Source organism: Tyto alba, unplaced genomic scaffold, assembly GCF_018691265.1.
Source record: "Tyto alba isolate M040663 unplaced genomic scaffold, T.alba_DEE_v4.0 Super-Scaffold_9, whole genome shotgun sequence".
Taxonomy (NCBI): Eukaryota; Metazoa; Chordata; class Aves; order Strigiformes; family Tytonidae; genus Tyto; species Tyto alba.
Genome location: NW_024881330.1, coordinates 13,164,289 through 13,186,896, shown reverse-complemented (window position 1 = coordinate 13,186,896; position 22,608 = coordinate 13,164,289). Strand labels below are relative to the sequence as shown.

General features: G+C 41.5%; 1 protein-coding gene across 1 annotated transcript in view; it reads left to right on the top strand.

Moving 5' to 3' along the window:
* FER1L6 (fer-1 like family member 6) overlaps window positions 1-22,608 on the top strand; it is a 75,522-nt gene that overhangs the window by 9,303 nt on the left and 43,611 nt on the right. Inside the window, exons 2-14 of the mRNA XM_009973063.3 lie at window positions 1,576-1,658; window positions 4,773-4,896; window positions 5,433-5,487; window positions 5,582-5,713; window positions 6,437-6,499; window positions 8,891-8,969; window positions 10,394-10,550; window positions 11,614-11,800; window positions 13,418-13,610; window positions 14,666-15,015; window positions 18,095-18,203; window positions 19,985-20,165; window positions 21,681-21,801. Coding sequence (XP_009971365.3) covers window positions 1,576-1,658; window positions 4,773-4,896; window positions 5,433-5,487; window positions 5,582-5,713; window positions 6,437-6,499; window positions 8,891-8,969; window positions 10,394-10,550; window positions 11,614-11,800; window positions 13,418-13,610; window positions 14,666-15,015; window positions 18,095-18,203; window positions 19,985-20,165; window positions 21,681-21,801 — 1,834 coding nt within the window. The remainder of the gene's footprint in view (window positions 1-1,575; window positions 1,659-4,772; window positions 4,897-5,432; window positions 5,488-5,581; window positions 5,714-6,436; window positions 6,500-8,890; window positions 8,970-10,393; window positions 10,551-11,613; window positions 11,801-13,417; window positions 13,611-14,665; window positions 15,016-18,094; window positions 18,204-19,984; window positions 20,166-21,680; window positions 21,802-22,608) is intronic.

Sequence of the window (22,608 nt, the reverse complement as noted above, 5' to 3'; positions counted from 1 at the left end):
ATGTTACTAAGAAAGGATAGTGTGCTGAGCCCTGCTGCGGGGAAAGGGAGAGAAGTCCCATCTTCATCCCACAGCTTTCCTTCTCTGCAGTGTATCAGCTCTAGGGTATGACAGACCAGAAGTTGGAGCAGTAGATCACGTGTGAATTGGAGACTATTAAAGTTATTAGTCTTGCAGTCATATTTGTTTTGTTCTTGCAAAATGTCAGAACAACATTGGTGTCCTATTGCAGGACTTGTGCTCCCAGATGCTGCCATGGGGCCAACAAAGAGTTTGGTGGGATGAGGCTGGCTGGCCACCAAGAAGGAGGGACTAGTGGCTATGGGAGAAATAAGGACACCCTTTGTTGAGGAGAAAATACTGTGTGACATTTGTACAGATATTTCCTTTCACTCCATCTTTAAAACCAACTACACAAAACACAACTGCTCTTTCTTTCTACTCTCTCTACTCACTGAAGAGCTGAAGGACCAATGGAAGAGTAAAATAGGAAAAGGACGACCAGCACAGACCTCTCAACAGCCAACCTGGGCCTGCACTGCTGCTGGGAGAGGTGCTTTATGTTAGCTCAGTAGCTGTACCACCTCATCTCAGGGCCACGGAAAGTTTTGCCATCAGTTTCCCAAGAAGCAGGACCGCACCATGGGTCCTTGCTGAATGTCTTGACATGTTTTATCTGTGATGGCAACCAGACCGGGGCCATGCTTCCCTGCCTGTGTCTCACCCCATGGATGCACCACATTCCTGGATGATTATGGTAGGCTCCTGGCAAGGGGTTGTGGCTAAAACTGAGTTGAACGCAAGGACTAAGGAAGCCGTAATGAGGCTATAGAGCTGCTTTAGCCAGGCATGGCTAAAGGACCTGAAAAATGACCTCACCAAGCTTTAATTGGCTTGGTTAGTTTTAAGCTGGATCAATTCCCTAATGCAGTATAGGAAGAAGTGGGAGTTAGAAAAGCCCCATGCAGTGGTACCTGGGGTTGATGCTGGGCTGAAGCACCTCTGTATGCTGGCTTGAGGAGAAGCCCTTGTCTAGTCCTGTTCATCGGTTTACTGCTGAAAGGGAGTGAGAACTAAATAAATGGCAAAATCTGTTGCGGTGTATGTGTCACTGATACAGTGGGTATCCTCACCAAGGAAGTTTATACAAATGCTTTTACGTTTATCTTAATTCACTGGAAAACTGCTTTTGATCTGGAACTTGTATTTTTGTGAGAAGCTTTTATCTCTGGTCTTGTCACAGACTTAAGAATTATGTGTGTGGGAGGTCAGTAGATTGGAAACTTACTTTGGATTTCCTTTCTTTGCCTCCTGCTGTCTTGGTTTGAAGAGATGTTTTGGTTCTTCTCTCAGTATGTTTGCCCATATGGGGCCAAATTTTAAAAATAAACAAAGTTAGATGAATCATAAAACCATAGCCTTCTCTTGTTTGCTTTCAATAAAAGGAAAATCAGAAAATAATGGTCTTGCTTGGAAATCAAACCTCCCTTTTAACAGTTTCTTGAGTTTAATTAGGGTCCAGCACAGAAAAGGGCTTGAAAATACTGCACTTATTGCTTTGCTTTACTTTTTCAGAAAGGGCCTGTTTGCTGGCATGAAGCTAAAGAAGAAGAAAAAAGGCGAGAAAGGGTTGACTATTGCAAACAAAGATGCACTGGGTAAGGCCTCATAAATCAATATTGCAACTGCGAAGAGTACTTGAGGGATTGTACTGTATACAGTTTCATGTGAACTCATTTGAATTGTGTCTTAGGGCTGAGTATTGATAAAATGGGCAGTAAACTCCTTATCACTCCCAGGAAAACAGAGAGCTTATTCTTTTTGCTTTAACTGTTTCGTTAAGTCCACCTTCAGATTCTGTGAGTTCAGGCTCCTCTATCTGATAGAGTAAAACCAAAATATGAGCCTGACTCTCACCATAGAGAAATGACACATTTTTGAATTTTTTTTTCTATTCTAGTGATATATAAATCATTACAGTTGTGTAATTCCTCCAGAAGATCTGCTTTATCTAGAAACCATAAGAATACAACCTGAGTAGGCTCTGATGGCTGGATGGGCTGGCTTGATAAAGCTGGGAGCTTTACTTAATAGCAATTATCCTCTTAAATGTATGGCAGTTATTTTGTTTTATTTTAATTTATTTTTATTTTTCATAATTATTTTTAAATAGATGCGAGTACATCCATAAGACATACAGACACTCCTATTTATTTCCCTTAACACACCATTGGTTTCCAATCTAAGAATACATTACCCTGCACATCATACCACTATAATTTTTCTCTTATTAGTACAGTTCTCCTATTCACCAAAACCTGTGGTTTAGCCAGAACGAAGTCTTCAACTTCTGTAGCTTTATTTCAGTCTCACACTTCAAACTTAATGGAATTTTTAAAACATGGACTACTATGCGTTTAGTGTAGCCCTTGAATTACAGTGTTGTAATAAACCAGCCATGTGTGTCTTGACTCACTGCTGGGCAGAAAGAAGAATACCTATTTTGTGCCACAAATATTGTTTAGCTAAAAGGCAATACTTTAAGAAAGGTTCTCTTCTCGTCCTTACGGCAAAAGGTTCGGACTTTTGGAGCAGAGAAAACTAAAGATCATTAAACTTCTTACTAATTACAGATACGTTGCAGTTACTTATCTTATGCTTCATGAAATACACCATGTTCAACAAGATACACTATACTGTATTTTGCTTCAATCTTGAGCATGCAGTTTATTTCAAATGAGTGTGTTTGAATACTTTGATAGATTGGGGTCCTTATGCTGCATCTTCATCTATTTCATTAGTATCTTTGCTGAACAGTCTGAACTAGCAAAGATACAGCAATCACCAATTCTCTCTTGTTTTGATTAAGATTTGGGCTTAGAAGACCTATTGGGGAAGTGTACAGTAGGGGAATATTGTCACTCACTAAACCGTTTGCATTTTCTGTCACTGAATCCATACAGAGGAATAATTCCTGATGGTCGGTTATGTACAACATACGTATGGTTATTGAGGGGGAAAAAAGATAGCAATTCATGTATTAAAATGTCAGGAAAATGGAGCTGTAAAGGGAAAGAAACATTGTAAAGAGTTTACATCTCAATGGAAATAGCATAGAACTCACAGAAAGTACTCCAGACAAGGTGTCATGCAGACACACACCTGTCCCCCGAAATGGGGGGACGTTTTATCTGCTTTAGTCTCAGAGCAAACAGTACAGACTACTACAAGCCCATAGTCAAACAGCATGCTCCAGAGTAAATAGGATATGGAGGGTAATTACGGGAACTTGGTGCTACAGATGCCTTTGCCTCAAGGGGTGAAAATCAGGCTATGTCTACATGGATACAGACACAAGTTCGCCTTCCCCGTGTCCTTGGGAGATTGGGCAAGAGCCAGAGGGGCAGTTGGGGAGCCTGTATGTTATATAAGACTGTTAGTGGAGTAACCTTCGCTGAGCATATGTCGTATGAGATTGTTAGTGGAGGAACCTTCATGCAGCTGGCTCATGCCTGACTGCTTCACAACACAAGCAAAAGTCGTGTCCGTCTGTACCTGTCTGGTGGTTTGCCTTGGAGTAGGGTCACGTGGAAGCCAGGTGAAAAAGGAATATTCAGACATGATGTGAGCCATCCAGGTGAGTTTTACTGTACAATGGATGGTCCTTTGCTACCATCACCAGTTTCTAAACACTCCTCAAGTGATCATACCTTTGCAAAGAGACAAGGAAGCACTATTAAAACCATTTGTCTAGTTCTGCAATGGGAGCACAGTGCTTTAGAGTAATTACAGAAAATGCACTTGGATGTGTTTCCTTTAATTTGATGCAACGTCATTCATATGGTCACCTAAGCCCCTGGGTATTGCTGGGCAAGTCATCTTTACTGTTGCAGGTACCACTTGACAGCTTCTAGACCAGAAATAGTCCAGAGTCACTGAATATTTCTTGCTTGTAAATGTAATTATTTGGAATGAACTACGGGCACTCAAATTTTAAACTTTCACCTAAAACACACAGCACCCTTCCCAAGGCAGGTGTTGAACAGAGACATGTTTGTCGAGTGGCAGAGATCCTGATAGGACTTCTGTCAGATGAGGAGGACAAAGCAGAGCAGTGTGGGAAGGGCTTCTCTGGCCAAATGTAGATATTCACATCTGAACTATTTGCTGAGATTCTCTTTATGGTCAGGAAGAAAAATAAGCACTTCTGGAAGCAAATTGTCTCATCTGAGTATAAGTCTCTACAAGAGCTCCCATGAATCATGCCCTTCAACTCTTTTTCTGTCCTTGATCTTCCAGTTCATCATCTCTGCAAAGAGGAAAAGTGAGAAATTATTTCTAAGCTAGGCTCTACTTTGGTCTCTTGGAAAGGACTGAAGTGTGTTAAACTTATAACAAACCATGGATGGCAGACTCACTGCTGCAAAGCAATATGTGCAAAACCCAGCAATAATCTATCCTACTGCCTTTCTAGCAGATGAGGGGTGAAGCAGTCAGATGCAACTAGTGAGCATGTGCCTGTTGTGGGTGCACATGGGGTGAAGAGAGTGGCTACAGCCACAATTTATATGGTATATAATTTTGCACAGGAGGGGAGCTGCTGTTGTAATCAATGCTGCTCAATAGAAACCACTACTATCCCTCTAATTGTGACACCCAAATAAATAAAACACACAGTTCATGCTGATGAATTCACTGCTCTGTTCCAAGTTAGCTTTTTGCAAGTAGAAATCAGAGGTGGGTTCAACTTTCTTGATTGTTTTCTTCATCAGGTGATCATGACGAAAGTACAAATCTTCACCATGACTCTCATGGAAGACAGGAAGAGAGAGAAGACCTAATGAATGGCGATGCATTGTCCAATGTTTTTGGATCCTTAAGCCAAAAGAGTAAAAGGTGCTTCTTGGCATACCGTATGTTCTGACAGCAGTGATCCCTTCACTGCTGCTTTCCTATGTGACAGAGTGGGATATACTTGTCAGTAAATTTTATTAGCTCCAGACAAGTTGTCACTAGATGCTGTCTGGTGCAGGGAGAGACTGAAATGGATGCTGAGTGCCTTAACTGTGTTAATGAACTCTGCTAATGAAAATGAGACAAAGGGGACAGAAATCTCTATAGCCAAGAGCTTGTGTAGGTTGTTTTTTTTTTTTTCACAGAGAGGAGAAATGGAGTCAGGTTTGATGGGATCAACAAGTGAAATCATTCTCATGCATGGCAGGTAGCTGCACTGGATACAAAACATTTCCCTATTACAAAGTATATACGAAAGACAGAGATGGCCTCTGCTGATGAAATCAAGCCTAACTGTTCACAACAAAGCTATCTGCCATAAACAATGTTTTCTTAGTGACAAGAAGTCTTTCCAACACGTGTGCAAGTACCAGCTCTTGCCTAGAGATGCCTAATGACCTGTTTTGTCATTTAAACAGAGCAAAGCTGGTGACCAGAATTCACAAAGGGGAGATGAAATCCCAGAACTACCAGGTGAGCAGGGGGTGACAGCCCTTAGGCACCTGTGAAATACTCAGGCAGGCTGGACCTGAGCCCAGGAGTGCACGTGATGTCCTTGTGCCCACAGATTGCCATCACCATCATCGAGGCCAGGCAGCTGGTGGGTGAGAACATTGACCCTGTGGTGATCATCGAGATAGGTGATGAGAAGAAGCAAACGACGGTAAAGGAAGGCACGAACGCCCCTTTCTACAATGAGGTAGGTGCTTTCTCTTGAAGTAGGCACTTTCTTTGATGGCTCTGGTTGGCCTCCACCACTTGGTAACTCAAAAAGAGATGAACTAAGTTTGTAGCACCTGCATGTCTGAGCAGGGAGGTCTGTCCAGGAGCTGTTTGAGTTTCAAGCTTGGCCAAGCACCAGCAACAGCTCCCTTCAGTTTAGCTCTATTTGATCTTCTCAAGCTCTGTCCACCTTGTTCCCCTCCCCCTCCACCATGTCCTTCCCTACTACCGCTGCCTCTGCATTTTTTCAAATGATCCATTTGGGAGCTTTGTCTAAAATGTCACACCCAACCTCCCTTTTCTACCATTTCACTGTTTCAGCCTTTCCTTGACATGTGTTTGCCCCAGCTGGTGACAAATGAGACCAAAACAACTACCAAAACCAACTGGTCCTTTGGGTTTCCTTGTGCCTCCTGTCCCTTTTGACAATACCTTCTGATGTGGAGTGAGGGCCACGGGTATTTACAAAGGGCAGTGCTGTGCAACCATGCAAGGAGAAGAATAGAATGCAGGTCTGGACCATGGTAGACATGAGCCAGGGAACAAGGAAATGCTTTTGCTGTGTCCACCACCACCTCCCCAGTATCCCCAGTGTCTCAGCAGAGGTCTGTGTGGTAACCCAAAAAGCTAAACCAAGCTGCTGACAGTGCTGGCTACCAGCACAAGGATGATTCTGATCTTCTGTCTCCTTTTCCCACAGTACTTTGTGTTTGATTTTGTTGGACCACAGGTGTTCCTGTTTGACAAAATAATCAACATTTCTGTAAGTACCTAGGAAAGCTTAACACGGCAAGTAAAGGTCATTGTTGTTTGTGTCACTTCAGCTCTAAATGATTCTTCTTAATGTAATTAAAAAGATAAATTATTTTAGGTACCAGGAGTGATATAAAGTCAGCATGAAGTATAGGAAAAAAAGGGTAGGGAAAAGAGAAAATGCAGCTGGCAATGATTTGAAGGAATATAACCCTCAAGGAAGGTGAAATGCACATTTTCAGGGACGCTCATTGCTGGCTTGGCAACCTGCAAGGTAGAATGAGAAAATTCAGCTTAGTTGACTCTTGTCAGCACTGTCTTTATCCCTTTAATTTTCAAGCTGCCACTTGTTTAAAATGACTGAGTTGAAACTTCTGGCTTATCTCAGTTCCTCAGATATGACTGTTTCTATCTAAACTATGCAGGTACCTTATCAGTGGCTTTTGGCCTGTCTGGGAGTGTCAGTGGCTGGTTGCTATTAGCATGGGAGTGGGCTCCAAGTGTTCAGTGTTGTTCTCGCTGCAAGTAAAGTCTCAGCAAAGCTATGTGACACCTCAGAACAGCCCTGATGGAAGACACACATGCTTTTGGTCTTGAGACACTAGATATTGATTTGTTGTTTGGAAGGCCAAGTCTATGGAGCCATAATAATTATCTTACCTGAGGCTCCTGAGGTTCATCACCATATTTAGCAAAACTGCTAAGGAATTAAAGGAAGATCTCATGAGACTCTGGACAGTGTTGTATTCGTATTACTTAGAAATATCACTAGCTGTGCCCTTCACGAGCAGTTTATTGCATTTCTGCTGCCAAAAGTCCCACTACTTGTCCAGAGAAATGAGCAGTAAGTTGTTGCCCCAGGAAAGGTTCTTTTCCCCTGAAGTGCTTTGTCCATTTCAAAAAAGTGCACCAGGAAAGAGTCTGTGCTGGTTGTACTCGACAGACAGGCAGTGGTGAGGAGCTATAGGAGACATTTGTGCAAAACCTCTTAGAGTTTAGAGATGTTCACTGTGTACCTGCTTTGCTGAGCTGCTAATAAAGTGACTTTTCCCAGCTACAGGAATAAAACGTGTTCATTTATACATGGCCAGCTGGACAACTAGGTTTTCAATGCTGGTAGTAAATTGATAGTCTGAATCCTAAGCTCCAGTTCAAATCCACTATATCAAATACACAGTTCAAATATATGAAATTCATACATACATAAAGTATCTGCAGACCTGACCTTCACTTAGCCCTGAGGACAGAGTTTACTACAGGCTGACAATGGCCCGTCTTTTGTGTGAGAGTAGATATCATCTCACTGTTATGACTTATATCACTGCTCAGCAACAACTAAAACATCAGCATGTTATCAACATTGTTCTCATCCTAAATCCAAAAGACAGCACTGTATCAGCTACTAGGAAGAAAAGTAAATCTATGCCAGCCAAAGCCAGGACAGTTGTTTAGCTCCAGCATTTAGATTTAACTTCTGTGGACTTGAATCCTATGGGCTTAATTTCTCTTTGCAGTTTGGCCAAAGACAATTCAGCCTGCTTTCAAAATCTTTTCCACAACCAAGGAATAAGTTTTAACCTTTTAAGCTATTCTGAAACCAGGTGAGATACATTTATTGAGAAATACAGTTCTAGAGCCAATCTTCCCTTAGAAGAGATTCCTATCCTCTGTCTTGTCTGTAAAGTGAAACACATGCATGTATTGAAAATCTGACACAGAAGTACATAGATTCAGGAATCATGATAAAGGAAAATTATTAATTAAATTTGAATTATATTAAATTAAATTCATTACTGGACAGGAAGTATAAGGAGACAGACTCACTGCGGCCTGCTTTCCATCTCATTTACAACTATATCACTTCTCTGATTTCATTAATATTGTTGAGAGTAAATCAGAATTGAGCCTCTTGGTTTATGTGCACATTGAAATGTTGCAGAGAAACACTTTAATTCTTTCTCCTATTCACTATTGCTCCTATTCAGCTATTGCACAGAAAGTGGTATGATTTCTGCAGCCTAGTGTTAAACTAGTTATGCTCCTTGTGTTTATATTCATTATAATTTATTTAAAACTGCCAGGATAGGTAATATAACTGCAGCTGCTCTGAAGATACATCCATCTGATTCCCACTCTATATAATATTGGGTTGTGAGATGAACCTGTGTGATTCTACTTGGATGCAACTATATTAGTTTCTAAATTTCCACAATTTTTCAAATATCACAACATTTCAAAAGCTTGCTGTGTCTGCCGTGGGTATTTACACCCAGTTTTGGGTGGTACTGGATCTCACTGATCATTACTTCTGAAGCGAATATGATCTTTGTTTGGATTGCTCTTTCTTAGGCTGACAGGGAACAGAGATAGTGACATCTTTTAACCACCCTTTTTCTAACAGGTTGTGCACAGTAAACTGATTGGGAGTGTGCTGATAGGCTCCTTTAAAGTAGATCTGGGAACAGTGTATGGTCAGCCAGGTGAGTGGTTCTTTTCTGCTTTTTTTGCCTCTTACATGAGATATGAGGCAAGGAAGGAGAGGAGAGGAAAGTATGCTCTTTTTCCACTTAGAAGCTTGTGTTTTACACCAATGGATAAAATTAACAAGGTTTTTAGAATGGTTGTTTTCTTATTTGGATACCAGAGTACCAACCACACTTTTGGAAAAATTATCAACACTGAAAACACATTGACAATCTGCTTATGGGTGGGAAGCACTTATCAAAGACAGCATTTCTTTAGGGGGTTGGAGTGGGCAGCTGAACACTCTACAAAACCTAACTCCATTCATTCCTTACAGAGCATCCAAAGCTCTGATGTGTGTTGGGGTAGAAGGAGTGGAGGGAGGGAGAGCGGAATGGAGCGTGGAAGAAATGGTGAGGAGAGCATAAGACAAATAGGAGGAACAGACCATAATGGGAAAGAGAAGAAGGAGATGACAATGAGGTGATTATGGGCTCCACTTGACCTGCCATCTTCAGAGCTGTCCAGTGCTTTCTGAAATTTGAAGCTAAGAAAAGATCACCTACCTCTTTTTTGGCCTGTTTTCACAACCATTCACAAAGCATGTATCTTTCTTTCTTCCATAATTACTCAAGGACCTGGTCTTTTCTCAGTCTTTGGGCGTGAACATATTTAGACAATTTGCTAGATGTCACCCAGCTATGGCAAAATTGTTGAGTCATTCAGATCACCCTCTCTTCAGGGCTTCTGCAAGAGTCAGGAGAGATAAATGACCTGACTGAAGTGATCACGCTATGTCCATACTCAGACTGCGTTGGTCTCTGAATTCTGTCCTGTATTTCCTGCTCACAGTTTTACAGGAGGGTGATGTCTGAGGGTTGATCTCAATCTCATATCGCTGGTACACTCTGGTCTCTCCCTCTTACTCCTTTACACACCCAAGGTGATGGCCAAGGACTTAATGTAAGGTTTTAAGACCTTGCTGGAGTCATGTTCCTGAAGCAGGCCTGAAACAAAGGCTATTGTGGGTGAATTGTCTTCTGCACTTTCCTACTGGAAAGATGGAGCTGAGCCTACTTCTTGCTGCTTCCTCTTCCTCTGATAAGACCCCCTCTAAGTTGGTCTTTCCTCATAAAGCTTCAGCCTTAATTCAGCTGCTGATAGCTCACGCAAGCTTCTGCTGGTCTTTAGTCACTGATCTCAGTAACCATTGATGAAAATGACCTTGTTCCTGATAAGCTCTAGATCAAGCCTTTGTTTGCCTTTTTGGTCACACAACATTTTGGACCCTCTAGATGTGCCTTTTAAACAAATGTAATTCCGCATGATCCTTCTGAAAACACAAATGTTGTTTGCAGTGCCCTTCCTCAGAGTGAAAAGGAGAAATATTTGCATTTTTTTGCATTCTCTCTTTGGGTGTTTATGTTTGTCCATCTTACAGGTCATCAGTTTTGTGACAAGTGGGCGCTTCTCACAGACCCTGGTGACATTAGGATGGGAGCCAAGGGATACCTGAAATGTGACATCAGTGTGACTGGGAAAGGTGATGCAATACAAGCTACACAGAAGACAGCTGATACTGAGGAGCAGATTGAAAAGTACTGCAATAGTTTCTTTTTTACTGCTTATTCTTTATTAAGTACCTCAAGAGTCCTCTGACCTTCTTTCAGTCCCTTCATTGCTAACTCAGGATTAATAGCAGGATAGCATTGTACATGTGGCTGTTCTGATGTGCTCAAAGAGACTTTTTATAATCCTCTCAACTAAATTGAAGAGTATATTAGCGTCACTTCTCTGCAGCTGATAGAGTTGACTCAGCACTGGCTAAGTGCCAGGTTATCCCTGACAGAACGTTCATTGATCTGAAACCAGTTAAATATTTCTGAAAAGTAGTGAAGTAAGAAGAAAAAATATGAGGAAAAGCTTTCCTTCTCCTCTATCAAATGTGTGTGCATGGATAATTTCCATATCCTTAGATAAACTCAAGTACATTAGCATTCTCCTTGTAAAATACAGAGGGTGGTAAAGTATGCTGCCAGCATAGTTGAAATTTTACAGGAGCAATGTTTCTGTTCAGTACTAACATACTGGATCAAGTCCGTGGAGAGTCACCAAGACAGTGGAGGGCTAGAGCACATGGTCTACAGGGAAAGGTGTGTGTGTGTGGGGGGGATGCGGGGTTGGTTTCTTGAGCCTTAAGAAGAGTAGGTTAAGGGGTATCCTACATGAAGAGGGCAGAGCCAGCCTCTTTTCAGAGAAATACAGTAGAAGGATGAGAGGCTTTGGACACAGGTTAGAACAAGGGAATTTCAGAACATAGACAATATTTTTTTTTGCCATGAAGGTGGTCAGACCTAACAGGGGCCCAGAGAAAGTGAGGAATCTCCATCCTTGGAGATATTCAGAGTTTACTGCACAAGGTCCTGAGCAATGTGATCTAACTGGACCTAGTTCTATACCACATAAACAAGTTTGTTGAGTAATGCTGTATCATTTTCTCATGGTAACCAGAAAATGTTTTGGTCTAGATGCAGAAGCAAATTCATATGCCTTGTGCCTTCTCAGGATGCAAACTAACTCAAGATGACAATTTTATTGGAAAAAATATAATTTCATTGTCTGAATTTCCAGCTTTAAGGAAATGGCTTCTTTTTCCTTCAGGAACCTTTTGATCCCCAAAGGCTTTCCATCTGAAAGACCATGGGCCAGATTTTATGTGAGAATTTACAAAGCAGAAGGACTTCCAAAGATGAACTCCAGCATCATGGCCAATGTCACCAAAGCATTCATCGGCGACAGTAAGGACCTTGTGGATCCCTATGTGGTGGTCATGTTTGCAGGTCAAATGGTAATTGGGATCCTCTTGATCACAAATGTAGGCTTTCTTTCCTATTAGCTTTGCTACAGGCAGGTGATTATGCTGGTGTCCTTTAACTTATAGTTACAGAAATTAAGTAAAACTCATATTTCTCTCATCAGAAAGAAAATTTTCAGTTCTTAAATTATGCAGGAACAAAGAGATAGAAATACTTAATGCCATCAGATCCAAAATGAGCCTCACAGCAGCAGGTTAGAGTCAGGCAGCAGGAGGGGAAAGAGAATTCTGTAGATCTGTTACTAAAACATTAAGTTACAAGATAGTGAAATACCCAGTGTGGTATTAGGTAAGTGCTATGTTCTGGTCTCCCTGGAATGAAAAAATGAAGTGGGGCTGAAATCAGTAAAGATGCTTCAATCTGGATTTTAGGGCTGTATGTTGACTTCTGAATTACACTGCTGTAATTCAGGAACCTTGCAGCTTTCTGTGGGTAGCAGAATAGGAAGCATTTCAGTAGACTGCTTCAGTGTTGCCTAGCTTCATTGGTCCTGGAGCTCCTCCAACATCAAACATGGTTCTACAGAGAGCTGCTGAGAGGGGTCTTCTGACTTTGGTGGAAGAGGAGCACAGAGGAGGTTCAGGAACCTGATTCCTCTGGGGTGCACCCATGAAATACCATGCCAGGGAGCTTGTCTTGATTATTGGTGTAAATAAGGAAAGAGTTAAAATGGAAATTATTTTAAGCCAGCAGTGTTTTTTATGTGCAAGGAAGCCCTAGGGAGAATTCCAGGTAGTCCTTTACAAATGTTCCAGGCATGAGAATGAGGCTCTTGGTGCTGATTTTGTGTTTTGTTGTGAATGCAAATTGCAAAGTATTACATCTCAGACTGCTATGAGTTAAAACATTCAAAAGCATGCAGCTACTTCAGGTTTATTAGAGGGATGAAGAAGACATAAGAATGGGTCACTGATGTGGGTTTTCATGCTGGTGCACAAAATACGGGTATGGAGACCTTTTTGGTGGTTTTCCTGACTTGGTTCTCCGCACTAAATGTGAAAGTAGAAAGCCTGCCACAGCTTATGGTGCATGGATGGTGCTTCAGTCCTGCCGTCTCCTTCAGGCTAGAAGGAATAGCTCCAGTCTCTACATCCCTAGCACACAGGCATATGCCCAGAACACAAGCCACAGTAATCGTATTTTATACTAGATAAATTGCTTCATTTGAGGTTACTCCATTGGAACACACAGCCTGGCAGCTGTAATGAATTTCATCTTTTATGAGACAAACTGTGCTGCATTACCACTAACCAGGTATTTAAAAAGCCATCTGAAGATGTTCAGTTTGTAGCAGAAATGGTAAAATCTGGCTTCATAGATGTTTTGTTTATGAGGGCCCTGAAGAATTAGATCTTATTCCAGGCTCTGCTGTGTGCAGGTGAGAATTCATTAGCCATAATGTGGTCTTTTATTAGATATGGAGGGGAAAATAAACAAGCTAATAGAAAAGCCGAAGTACTTTCAAGATAGGATATTTGTGCTTTAAAAATGACCAGAGGGATGTTGCTAAGTGCAATTTGTGCTGTATTCATTGCCATTCTCCAGGGTGTGACCCGTCTGGGATTAAATTTGCTGGATTTTCATTTCAGGGTCGGACAACAGTGCAAAAGAACTGTGCAGATCCAGTATGGCATGAACAGATTATCTTCAAGGAAATGTTCCCCCCACTCTGCAGACGAGTCAAAATCCAGGTCTGGGATGAAGGCAGTATGAATGATGTGGCCTTAGCCACCCACTTCATTGACTTGAAGAAAATATCAAACGAACAAGATGGTGACAAAGGTAAAGTGGAAAATGTCTGTTCCAGAATATGCCCTTAAGGTAAAATCTACTTGCTTGGGACCTGGGCACTGGCTAATTCCATTTTAGGAATGCCCAGAGCTTAAGTGAACATCCATAGTTTTTGTTGGTTCTGAGAGACCTTCTTTTGCTTAATATGATATACTACATTGTGCTTGGTGCATGGTGGTCTACCACTCCCTTTCTTGTGACAGGGTTGCTACATAATTTGGTACCTTCTTTGTGACCATGGCAATAGTCTGCTCTAGTCCATTAGGGATGATTGATGCATGTTTATAGTTCATGAGAGTTTCTGTTGGGCAATGAAAGCACAAAGTGCAAATCACGGGCAGAGCAGGGTTGTGGCTTAGATCTATCCAGTAAGAGCAAAGTGTTTAGGTAAAGCTCAGCTGGGTGCTATCAAAGCTTAAGGAGGTACCATGGACTAGTGTGTTTGTCTTCATGTATGTGGGATAAATCTCACTATGCAGAGTCTTTTCACTGATGTTTGAGTCTACATGTATAGCCTTATTTATATTGTGTGATCTACATGTGGAACATTGTCAGTTATCACAGCTCAGTAAAGGCACAGTAACTCCTTAAACCTGGCAATTCAAATGTGTATCTAAGTCCTTAGTCAGAAAATAAAAGATAAATCATACAAACTGAGTAGTGAGATGGGCTTATGAACAGTTTGGACAAGGTGAAAAAGCCTCCACTCCTCTCCTATCATGTTCCAGCCCTCAGTCAATGGGAGCAAGCTCTTTGTTTCAAGAGGTGCAATAGGCCTCATGCCCCAGCACGTGTGATACAAACACCTTCTGAGAAAGAGCTCCATACTGGCAGAGTCCCTGGGTGGGTATTGGCAAAGGTTCCTTGGTGCCTAAAAATTGGCTTGCAAAGCAGTGCTCTATATGAGGTGGTTCCCACCCACATAGACTTCTATGGTGGTTCAGGTTTGGCTTTTGGTGTGCAAGAGACAAGATTTCTTGGAGCAGACAGTGAAGAGAGTGTGCTAACACCTAATAGAAATGTCATAAAAGGTGCTTTATCTCCAGGGTTTTTGCCTACCTTTGGGCCTGCCTGGATCAATCTCTATGGCTCACCCAGGAACCACAGCCTCATGGATGACCACCAGGAGCTTAACGAAGGTTTTGGAGAAGGGGTCTCCTTCAGGGGACGTCTCTTCATTGAGATTGCTGTGGAGATACTTTCGGGAGGAGCCCGTGAGTCAAAGTTTTCAAGTATTATCAAGGATATCAAATTGCCTTCTAAAGATAAAGACTTCAGACCACCCAAAGGAAAAGACAAAACTGACAAATCAGGAGAGGATCGAAAGTCAGCTTCTCCTTCAGATAAGATGAACTCAACTGAAGTGGAAGTTGAGCCATTCGATGTGCCTTCAGAGGTCAGTATGATGTTAAGAGATTGATTGACATGTGTCCCTAAACCTCCAAGGATGTCACTGATGTGTGTATTTGGGTTCAGGCCATACAATACTGATTTTATGTGCTCCCTACAGCTTTTCCATGCCTCCTTAGTCTTGGGACTTTTCCATAATAATGCAGCACAAATGGAGCATTAATATGTACCTGTAACAAAAAAAAAAATCTCAAGTAGGACTTGTTTTCCATACAACTTAGTCTCCTGTCCTATTGTCCCTTCTGTACTAGCTGCTTCCAGGTGTTCCAGCTAGAAACTTACATGATGTAATATCTGCTAAATGATAGAGAGCTGATGGGGTGTTGTGGTTTGAGCCTGGTCAGCAGCCAAACACCATGAGCCACTTACTCCCCCTTCTCTTCCGGAAATGGGAAGGGATAAATGAGCCAGGCTTGGGATTCGAGATATGACCAGGAGGGGCAGATCACCCGTTATGCTCATGAGCAAAAGACAGACTGGTTAGAGGAAATAAAAAAGGAACATATATCTATTACAGACACTAACAACAACACTTAACAGATCAGGTGCTGAGCCAATACTTGAGCTTTGGTTCTCTGTTCCATTCCATCACTGCCTGGAATCAACAGCACATTTTTTTTTACCCAATAAATAGGAAGAAAAATATCCCCATAACCAATTTTCTTCCCCCTTCAGTATGTCACTGATGAAAATTTTGGCTTCTGTAGTGGGAGCCCCACCTCAGTGCTTAAGGCACTCATGTCCTTTATTAGATCTGATTCTTGGTCTTGTGACTCCGTCTCTACAAGTAAATAGGAGAGGAAAAATTGTTCTTTGATCTTGAGGCCTAGCCTTGGCAAGAGCTCTTTCCTGGCCTGTGCCCTGGCATTGCTGGCATGCGTGCTAGCTGGAGCAGGTCAAGGAGTGTGTTATCAGAGAAATGGTGTGGGTAATTGCAAGCCAATTGTGCGAACCTGTGTCCTGGTCTTGATTTATATACTCATATAGCTGTAAATTGCCTCCGTCCCTCAGTTTTTCTCTGAAGATTGTAATAGAAGTGACATGAGAATAAATTTATTTCCATATAGATTTTCCTTTATATGGGAGAAATCCATTATTGTGAGTGGCTCAAACACTGTGGTCTTAGGTGCTGGCTAAATACTCCAGGTAGAGGAACAAACCCTGCAGTAACACAAATAAATATTAATAGCAGTAATAAGGATTTATTTCTGGCTACTGTGCCTCAGTTTCAAACACAAAATGAGTAAAAGGCGACAACATAATACAGTGATGTTAGATATTCTTCAGTTTTTGACATTCAGCAATATTTCATGCTACAGTAGACACAGTAATTACATTACAACTCTCTGAAAGGAAAAGCAGGAACTGAAGACATTACAAATAAGGCAAAAGATGTCTCATAGAGCCTCTGAGACAACAGAGGCAAATTATCCAGCCCCACAGCACAATTTTATTGGTCTATTCTGGCATCAAGAAGACATTAAACATTTGCAATTTGCTTTCTTTATAGTGGGAGATAGATGTGTGTCTTGTAGTCTCTGAGCCTCAGCTTTATTAGGCACCCTATGTTCTGGGTTCATGCTGAAAACAATCAAGGCACAAGGAAGCTAAAACTGCTGTGGAGCTGCAATCTGTGGTGCTAGCTTTGACATGTGATGCTGCTAATTCTTTCACTGAAGACCTATACCCTTTTATTGTGTATAGCAGAGGTTTTTCAAAATTAAGAGATCATCAGTGGTGTCAAAAGCTGCTTCTGCTTTGTAAAAGTCAGACAAGCAGATATTCATATACAGCTAAGATTTTATTCATTGCCTCACCATTGCAAAAGAAGCTAGTACTGATCTTGCCTAATGGACTTCAGTACACTGTTGTCCATGCTGTAAAATGAGTAGGGTTTGCATTGGAGAGATTGTGGCAGCTGGAGTGTAAATTTGGGAAGAATTCAAGCCATAAAACATAACTCCTCTGGGCTTAGTGTTGGTTTGGGGCTATTTGCTTCTTTTGTTAATGACACAAGAGCACTAGAGGTATTAGCTGGCCTTCCTTGAGTAAGAGCTTGTGCCAGGGACAAGCAGATACTGGATCTCCAGTAGGTTTAAAACAGTGCCTAGCAGAGCCTTAAAACTCCACAAAAGGTTGTTACACTTTTCAGGGTGTGCTGCTGTGCTGAGACCCCTTGGTTCCTGTGCTTCCAAATTCTGCTAAAAGCTGAAAACAGGGTTACTGTGTTGCTGGTTTCTGTGACACCAAGGAACGCAAAGAGCAGAGGACTGAACCCCCCTGCACTAAGACCCCACCTTTGGGCATGTGGTTTAAAACACAGCAGGATTAAAAAAAAAAGAAAGAAAAAAATGAAGGACTGCTTGGTTTCAGTAAGCTTTTGCACAGGGCTGCCATGCATAATGTGGATACCAGAAATCTTTGTGTCTTATTGGTGTCACTGGGAGCTGAGTGTCAAAGTCTTGACTTTGAGCAAGGAAAAAGTCTTGATAGTACAAACACAGGGGCAGGAGGTTAAAGTCATCCCAGAGAAAGCAGAGCTGGATGAGCACTCCCCTGCCTGGTTGCATTACGAGCGCAGCATTTACTATTGCAATGCAAAGGAAGGCTATTGCCACACTCACTGGTAAATGACTTATATCAGGATGGTGATATTTTGTTGTTGTTGCACTAAGAGTGCCCTTAAACTGCCCTTGAACTGCCATAGATGTATAGTTTGAGTGATGGTATAAGAGTATGTGAAGGTGCTGAAACCATTTAATAGCGACTACTGGTGAGGCAGAGTATGAAGTGAGGGGTAATGACTTTTATGTAATCAGTTATGATAGAACTGAACAATATTGACAAGACCAAAGTCACACAGGCTTATAACTTTTCCCAGTCATATCAATTTCTCAGAGAAGAGGTATTACTTCTTCCTACAAATTGTGCCTCACTGACTACCTCGGACAGATAGATCTATGACAGTAACACAGCTGCTAGAGGTTTGTAAACACTTCTCTGTGCTGTTAAAAGAGTAGAAGGTAAACTAAGTGCCATTTTTCTGCCTCCTTCTTCTCCAATAGATCTATGAAGAGAAATTCGAGGAATTCCTCCTCTTTGGGACATTTTTTGAAGCCACAATGATTGACAGGAAGGTTGGGGACAAGCCCATAACCTTTGAGGTTTCCATTGGTAAGTGTGCTAAGCTCTTCTCCAAAGCTGAGAGGGAGTCTCAGGAGCAAGGGGATGCTGCATGTTATTGATAGATGTGTCTCGGCTCAAGAGTCAGCTTCAGAGTAAGGCTTACATTTGAATTAAACCCTGATCATAATTTTGCTGGATAGCAGTCAAGCTGAGCATACTAATGTCTATCTGTCTCTACTCCCAGATTCCTTGTATTAATACAAACCCTCTTACCCACTGTATACAGCAACTCAGCCAGTATTTCGCTTCCTAATCCCCTGGGAGTCCAAACTCAAATAATTTATTTGAAGGAAGAGTTCATTCTATGGTGCCTGTTGCAATTAGTCCCTGGCTATGCAGGAGCCCCTTTGCAGGCAGGATCCATGTGGACTGTCTTGGCCAACCCCATTGAGCTACATGTGGGTCTGTGAGTGTGGGTGATGTACAGCCAAGCCTCAAAATGCATGCACTGGCTTGTCCTCTAAGATCCTCCTGGCAAGTCCTATACTCTTTTTGCATAAAGCAGGACTGTACTGCATGAGGGACCTCCTCATGGTGGAGCTGAATTGCCCCCTGGAGGAAACTAAAGAGAAAATGAAGACATTTTCATGAATATTGAGTGGATATTTTCAAAGTAGAAGAATTTTCCCTTAAGAGAGAAACTTGAATTGGTCTAATTTCCCTTGCAGGGGTTTGCTTATCTCTGTACTAGCCCCACTTAGAGTTCAGGTGCACAGTAGCAGCCTGGCACTTCCCATCTTTGTGTTTTTGCACCTGACTCTGCTCAGCTGTAGGGCTATGTGTGCAGGGAGAGATGTCTGTGACAAACAGGACAGTCAATGAGTGATACCGATTCCTGATGAAACTTAGCAGGAGGCACAATTGAGAATGACAAGAAACTCATTTGTATAGTTGGGTAAGAATTATAGTGATTCTTTTCAGAATTAATACTAAAGATGAATCTGGATCTGAATTCTGGACCTGAACATCTACCAGTTAGCTGTGCAGCTGAAATTTGGATCCAAATTTGGCAAATGGCTATTATTTACATGAAAGACAGAACCAAAGTTCCAGATCAGGATGTTGTCTGGGGTGAATCAGCACATCCTTCTCCTGCAGCGAATGTTTTCTGCCTGTCTAATAAAATCTGTAATTGCAAGTCTGATGGATGCTGCTCTTTCCCAGTGCTGATAATTACTCTTTAAGGCAAAATCTATCAGAGAATATGGCTGTATTGTTAGCAGAGTTGTCTGGCATTAGGCTTGAAGCTGGGGCCTCAAAGCATGGTTATTAGTAGCTCTGCAACCCTACTATAGAAAAAATGTTTTCCTGAAAATAAGCTTTAGTACTTCTGAGATCAGACTTTGGAATGATCTCCCGTATGTTATAAAGAAGACATACATTTGCTATGTAAAGCAAACACATATTGGGTCTCCTGGGTCTAGAAATATCAACAGCAGCATTGCTTTTGCTTCTGAGTTTCTTTAACAAAAACAGAAGTTCTTGGGGGCCAGAAACTAGAGGATCACATCACTTAATAATAGGGGTAGTATACTAGGTGTATATCACCTAGGGCCGGTAAGGAAGCACTGTCCTGGAGTCTGAAACATCATCAGGACTGACATACCCTGTCAGGACCTTTATAAACTGTGCTATGTCCAGGACAGCTCACAAACAGGAGGAGACAAAGATTTTCCACTGGTATATCTGGTCTTTCTCTTTTTTAAATCTCATTCAAGTTTACCAACTCCAAGCTAGTCATCTCTTAATTTCTAACACCGTGTCTCTAGGTAACTTTGGAAATGTTACTGATGGGGTGTCAGCAGGAGCTGGAGGGAAAAGGAAGACACATGATGGAGAAGCAGAAGAAAGCCTGCTGCATGAAGGGGAGGATGAAATTTCTCATGACCTTGGAATACCCCTGATATCCACCACACCCCCTGAGAAGCCACTGATCACAGGTGGAAACAGGTGAGGATCTGGGTTTCAAAACCTCATCGTGCAGGACTCTGGCTCCTGTTTTATAATCCTGCAGGACTCATTAATGAATCCTGGCAGCATTAAATGGGCTGTGTGGATTTGAGGCTTTCAAACCCTCAATTACATCTTTCACAACAGTAAATTTTCTAGGCTCCACTGAAGTGAATGTCCTCTGAGCCATTTTACATGCATCTTCTGATCTTGGACTCACGGGCTCTTGAATTTCTCATGTTTCTAAAAGGGCTGCATTATACCAACTATACATTGGAAAACTATAGGCGAGTGTACATCCTTCAATGCTATCCGTGATTTAGGGATAACATACTCCCATACTCTGATCACAAGTACCATTCTTTCAATGACCATCTCCAGAAGCAGAATAACACATCAAAAATTTTGAAATCTGGTCAAGAGTGAGCTTCCCAGAACACTTTTCAGAGCTAATAATTATAGATGTAGACTTAAACAGCAGGTAGTAGCAGAAGTAGGAAGAAATGGTCCTTGAGAAAAAGAATGGAGTAATGGATGAAAACATGTGAAACAGTTTTTCTAAATGGTCTTGTTTATAAACAGAAGTGTAAAGGTTTAATTCATTTCAAAGATTCTAATAAAAATAAATATTTTCTTTGTCAGTTTGGTAGGTAGAACAATCCACAATATTGCTAAATGCCAAGACTAGATGGTACCTCTTTCTTTAGAAGGCCAGGTACTGTCAAGCAGTTTACAGATATGAGGATCAGGTGGAAAATGTCAACAGACATAGTTCCTATCACAACTCTAATCAGAACATCAGGGTTTGTGGCAGGTAAGCATTAAAGTCTGCAGAGCCTCTGTTTATGCTGGTGTCTTACTTATTTTTTTCAGTACAAGACACTCCTACAGCTGAACACCCAAAGAAAACAGCATTACAAAAAAGTCAGTATGGAAACTTGGACCTAAGATAAAAAGTGAGGAAAAAGAGAGCAGCAGATGCATTTTATCACTGGGTTATTATGTGTTTGGCATCACTTTTACTAAGCAGGGTCCTGCAGATCAGCTTCTGCCAAGGAATGTCAATCTCCACTAGCTATTGCTTCTGAAAAGAAGCATCTTGTGAAAGTAATGCGGTGGTGAGACTCTGCCATGCCTTTCCTGCTGTGCATGTGAGGAGCCATTGCTCTTGAAGAGGAGATCAGATTTTAATTTTTCCTCCTTCTCCCCTTGTGCTTCCCACTATTAGCAGTATACCAGAGATTCTCTGCATGTCTCTGCCTGGCTTTTCTCCCACCCTGGAAAGCACTGAGATTAGATCCACTGACTTCAAGCTTTTTTTCTTCAGTGATCTCACAGGTAGCATAAGTAGTTTGTGTTTGTTCTTCCCAGTATTTACTGGTTAGTACCTGTGAACATACACTGTCGTGTCCTCGGTTCCTATGCTGTGAGAGCACCAAACAGTTTTTCTTTCCTTCACCTCTCCCTGAACTCCTCTCTCACCTTTATGATCTGCTCTGTGCTTTGTTTTCACAGGAACTACCAGTACCTGCCGTATGATGAGAGGAAGCCCTGTATCTGTGTCAAGAGCTACTGGGGCAACCAGACTTTTCGTTTGTACTCATCCAACACTCTTGAAAAAATGGCAGATCACCTGGTAAGTGGCAACCATCCTCCCAGGCTCATATATTCAGCAGAGTATGGCAATGAGAGGTCACATTCCCCAAAACAGGCCTTCAAAATTTCCCCTGACTGCATTCCTTCCTCTTTATTTTGTGAAAGAGTAGCTGATATCAGCCCCTTCTCTTTTTTTTTTTTTTTTGCCAAATAGTTTTGAATTATTAGAGCTAGTCAAATATTCATGTCCACATTTTTTTTTCTTCTGTAGGACTGTCTTATTTTCTCAGAAATGTTTTATTCTTTGTAAGAACAGTCAAACATTTGAAATACGAGATACAGAATAATTCTCTCTCTTATGGCTCTTCCTCTGATGTCTTCTTGCCCAGACCACATGGTTTAACCTGTGTTTATGCTGGAGATTCTTAGAAGGACACTTTTTGGTTTTATTTTTCCTAAAAACATTGATAGAGACAAAAATGGTATATCGTCTCATGGGCAGTCACTGTGATGCCCTAGTCATAATGTTTTCCCACAATGATGATTTTTTCTACCCTTATTTAAAGTTAACTATCAACAATCTCAAGAAAGTAATAGTTTAGGGTTTTTTTAAAGTGACTTCTAATGTTGAATATTTTGATTCATGGCACTCAAATTAAGATTCTGATTCATCCCTCATTATATACCTCATGAGAAACAACACTGAAGTCATACACATGCAAGGTTGTATTGTGAGAAGACAGTGGCTTACAGGCCAATATTTCAAACCCAGGTACTTGCAAATTAAACATCAGAATATATATATATGGACAGATATTGTTGTCAGTGCACCTGAACACCCACAGGC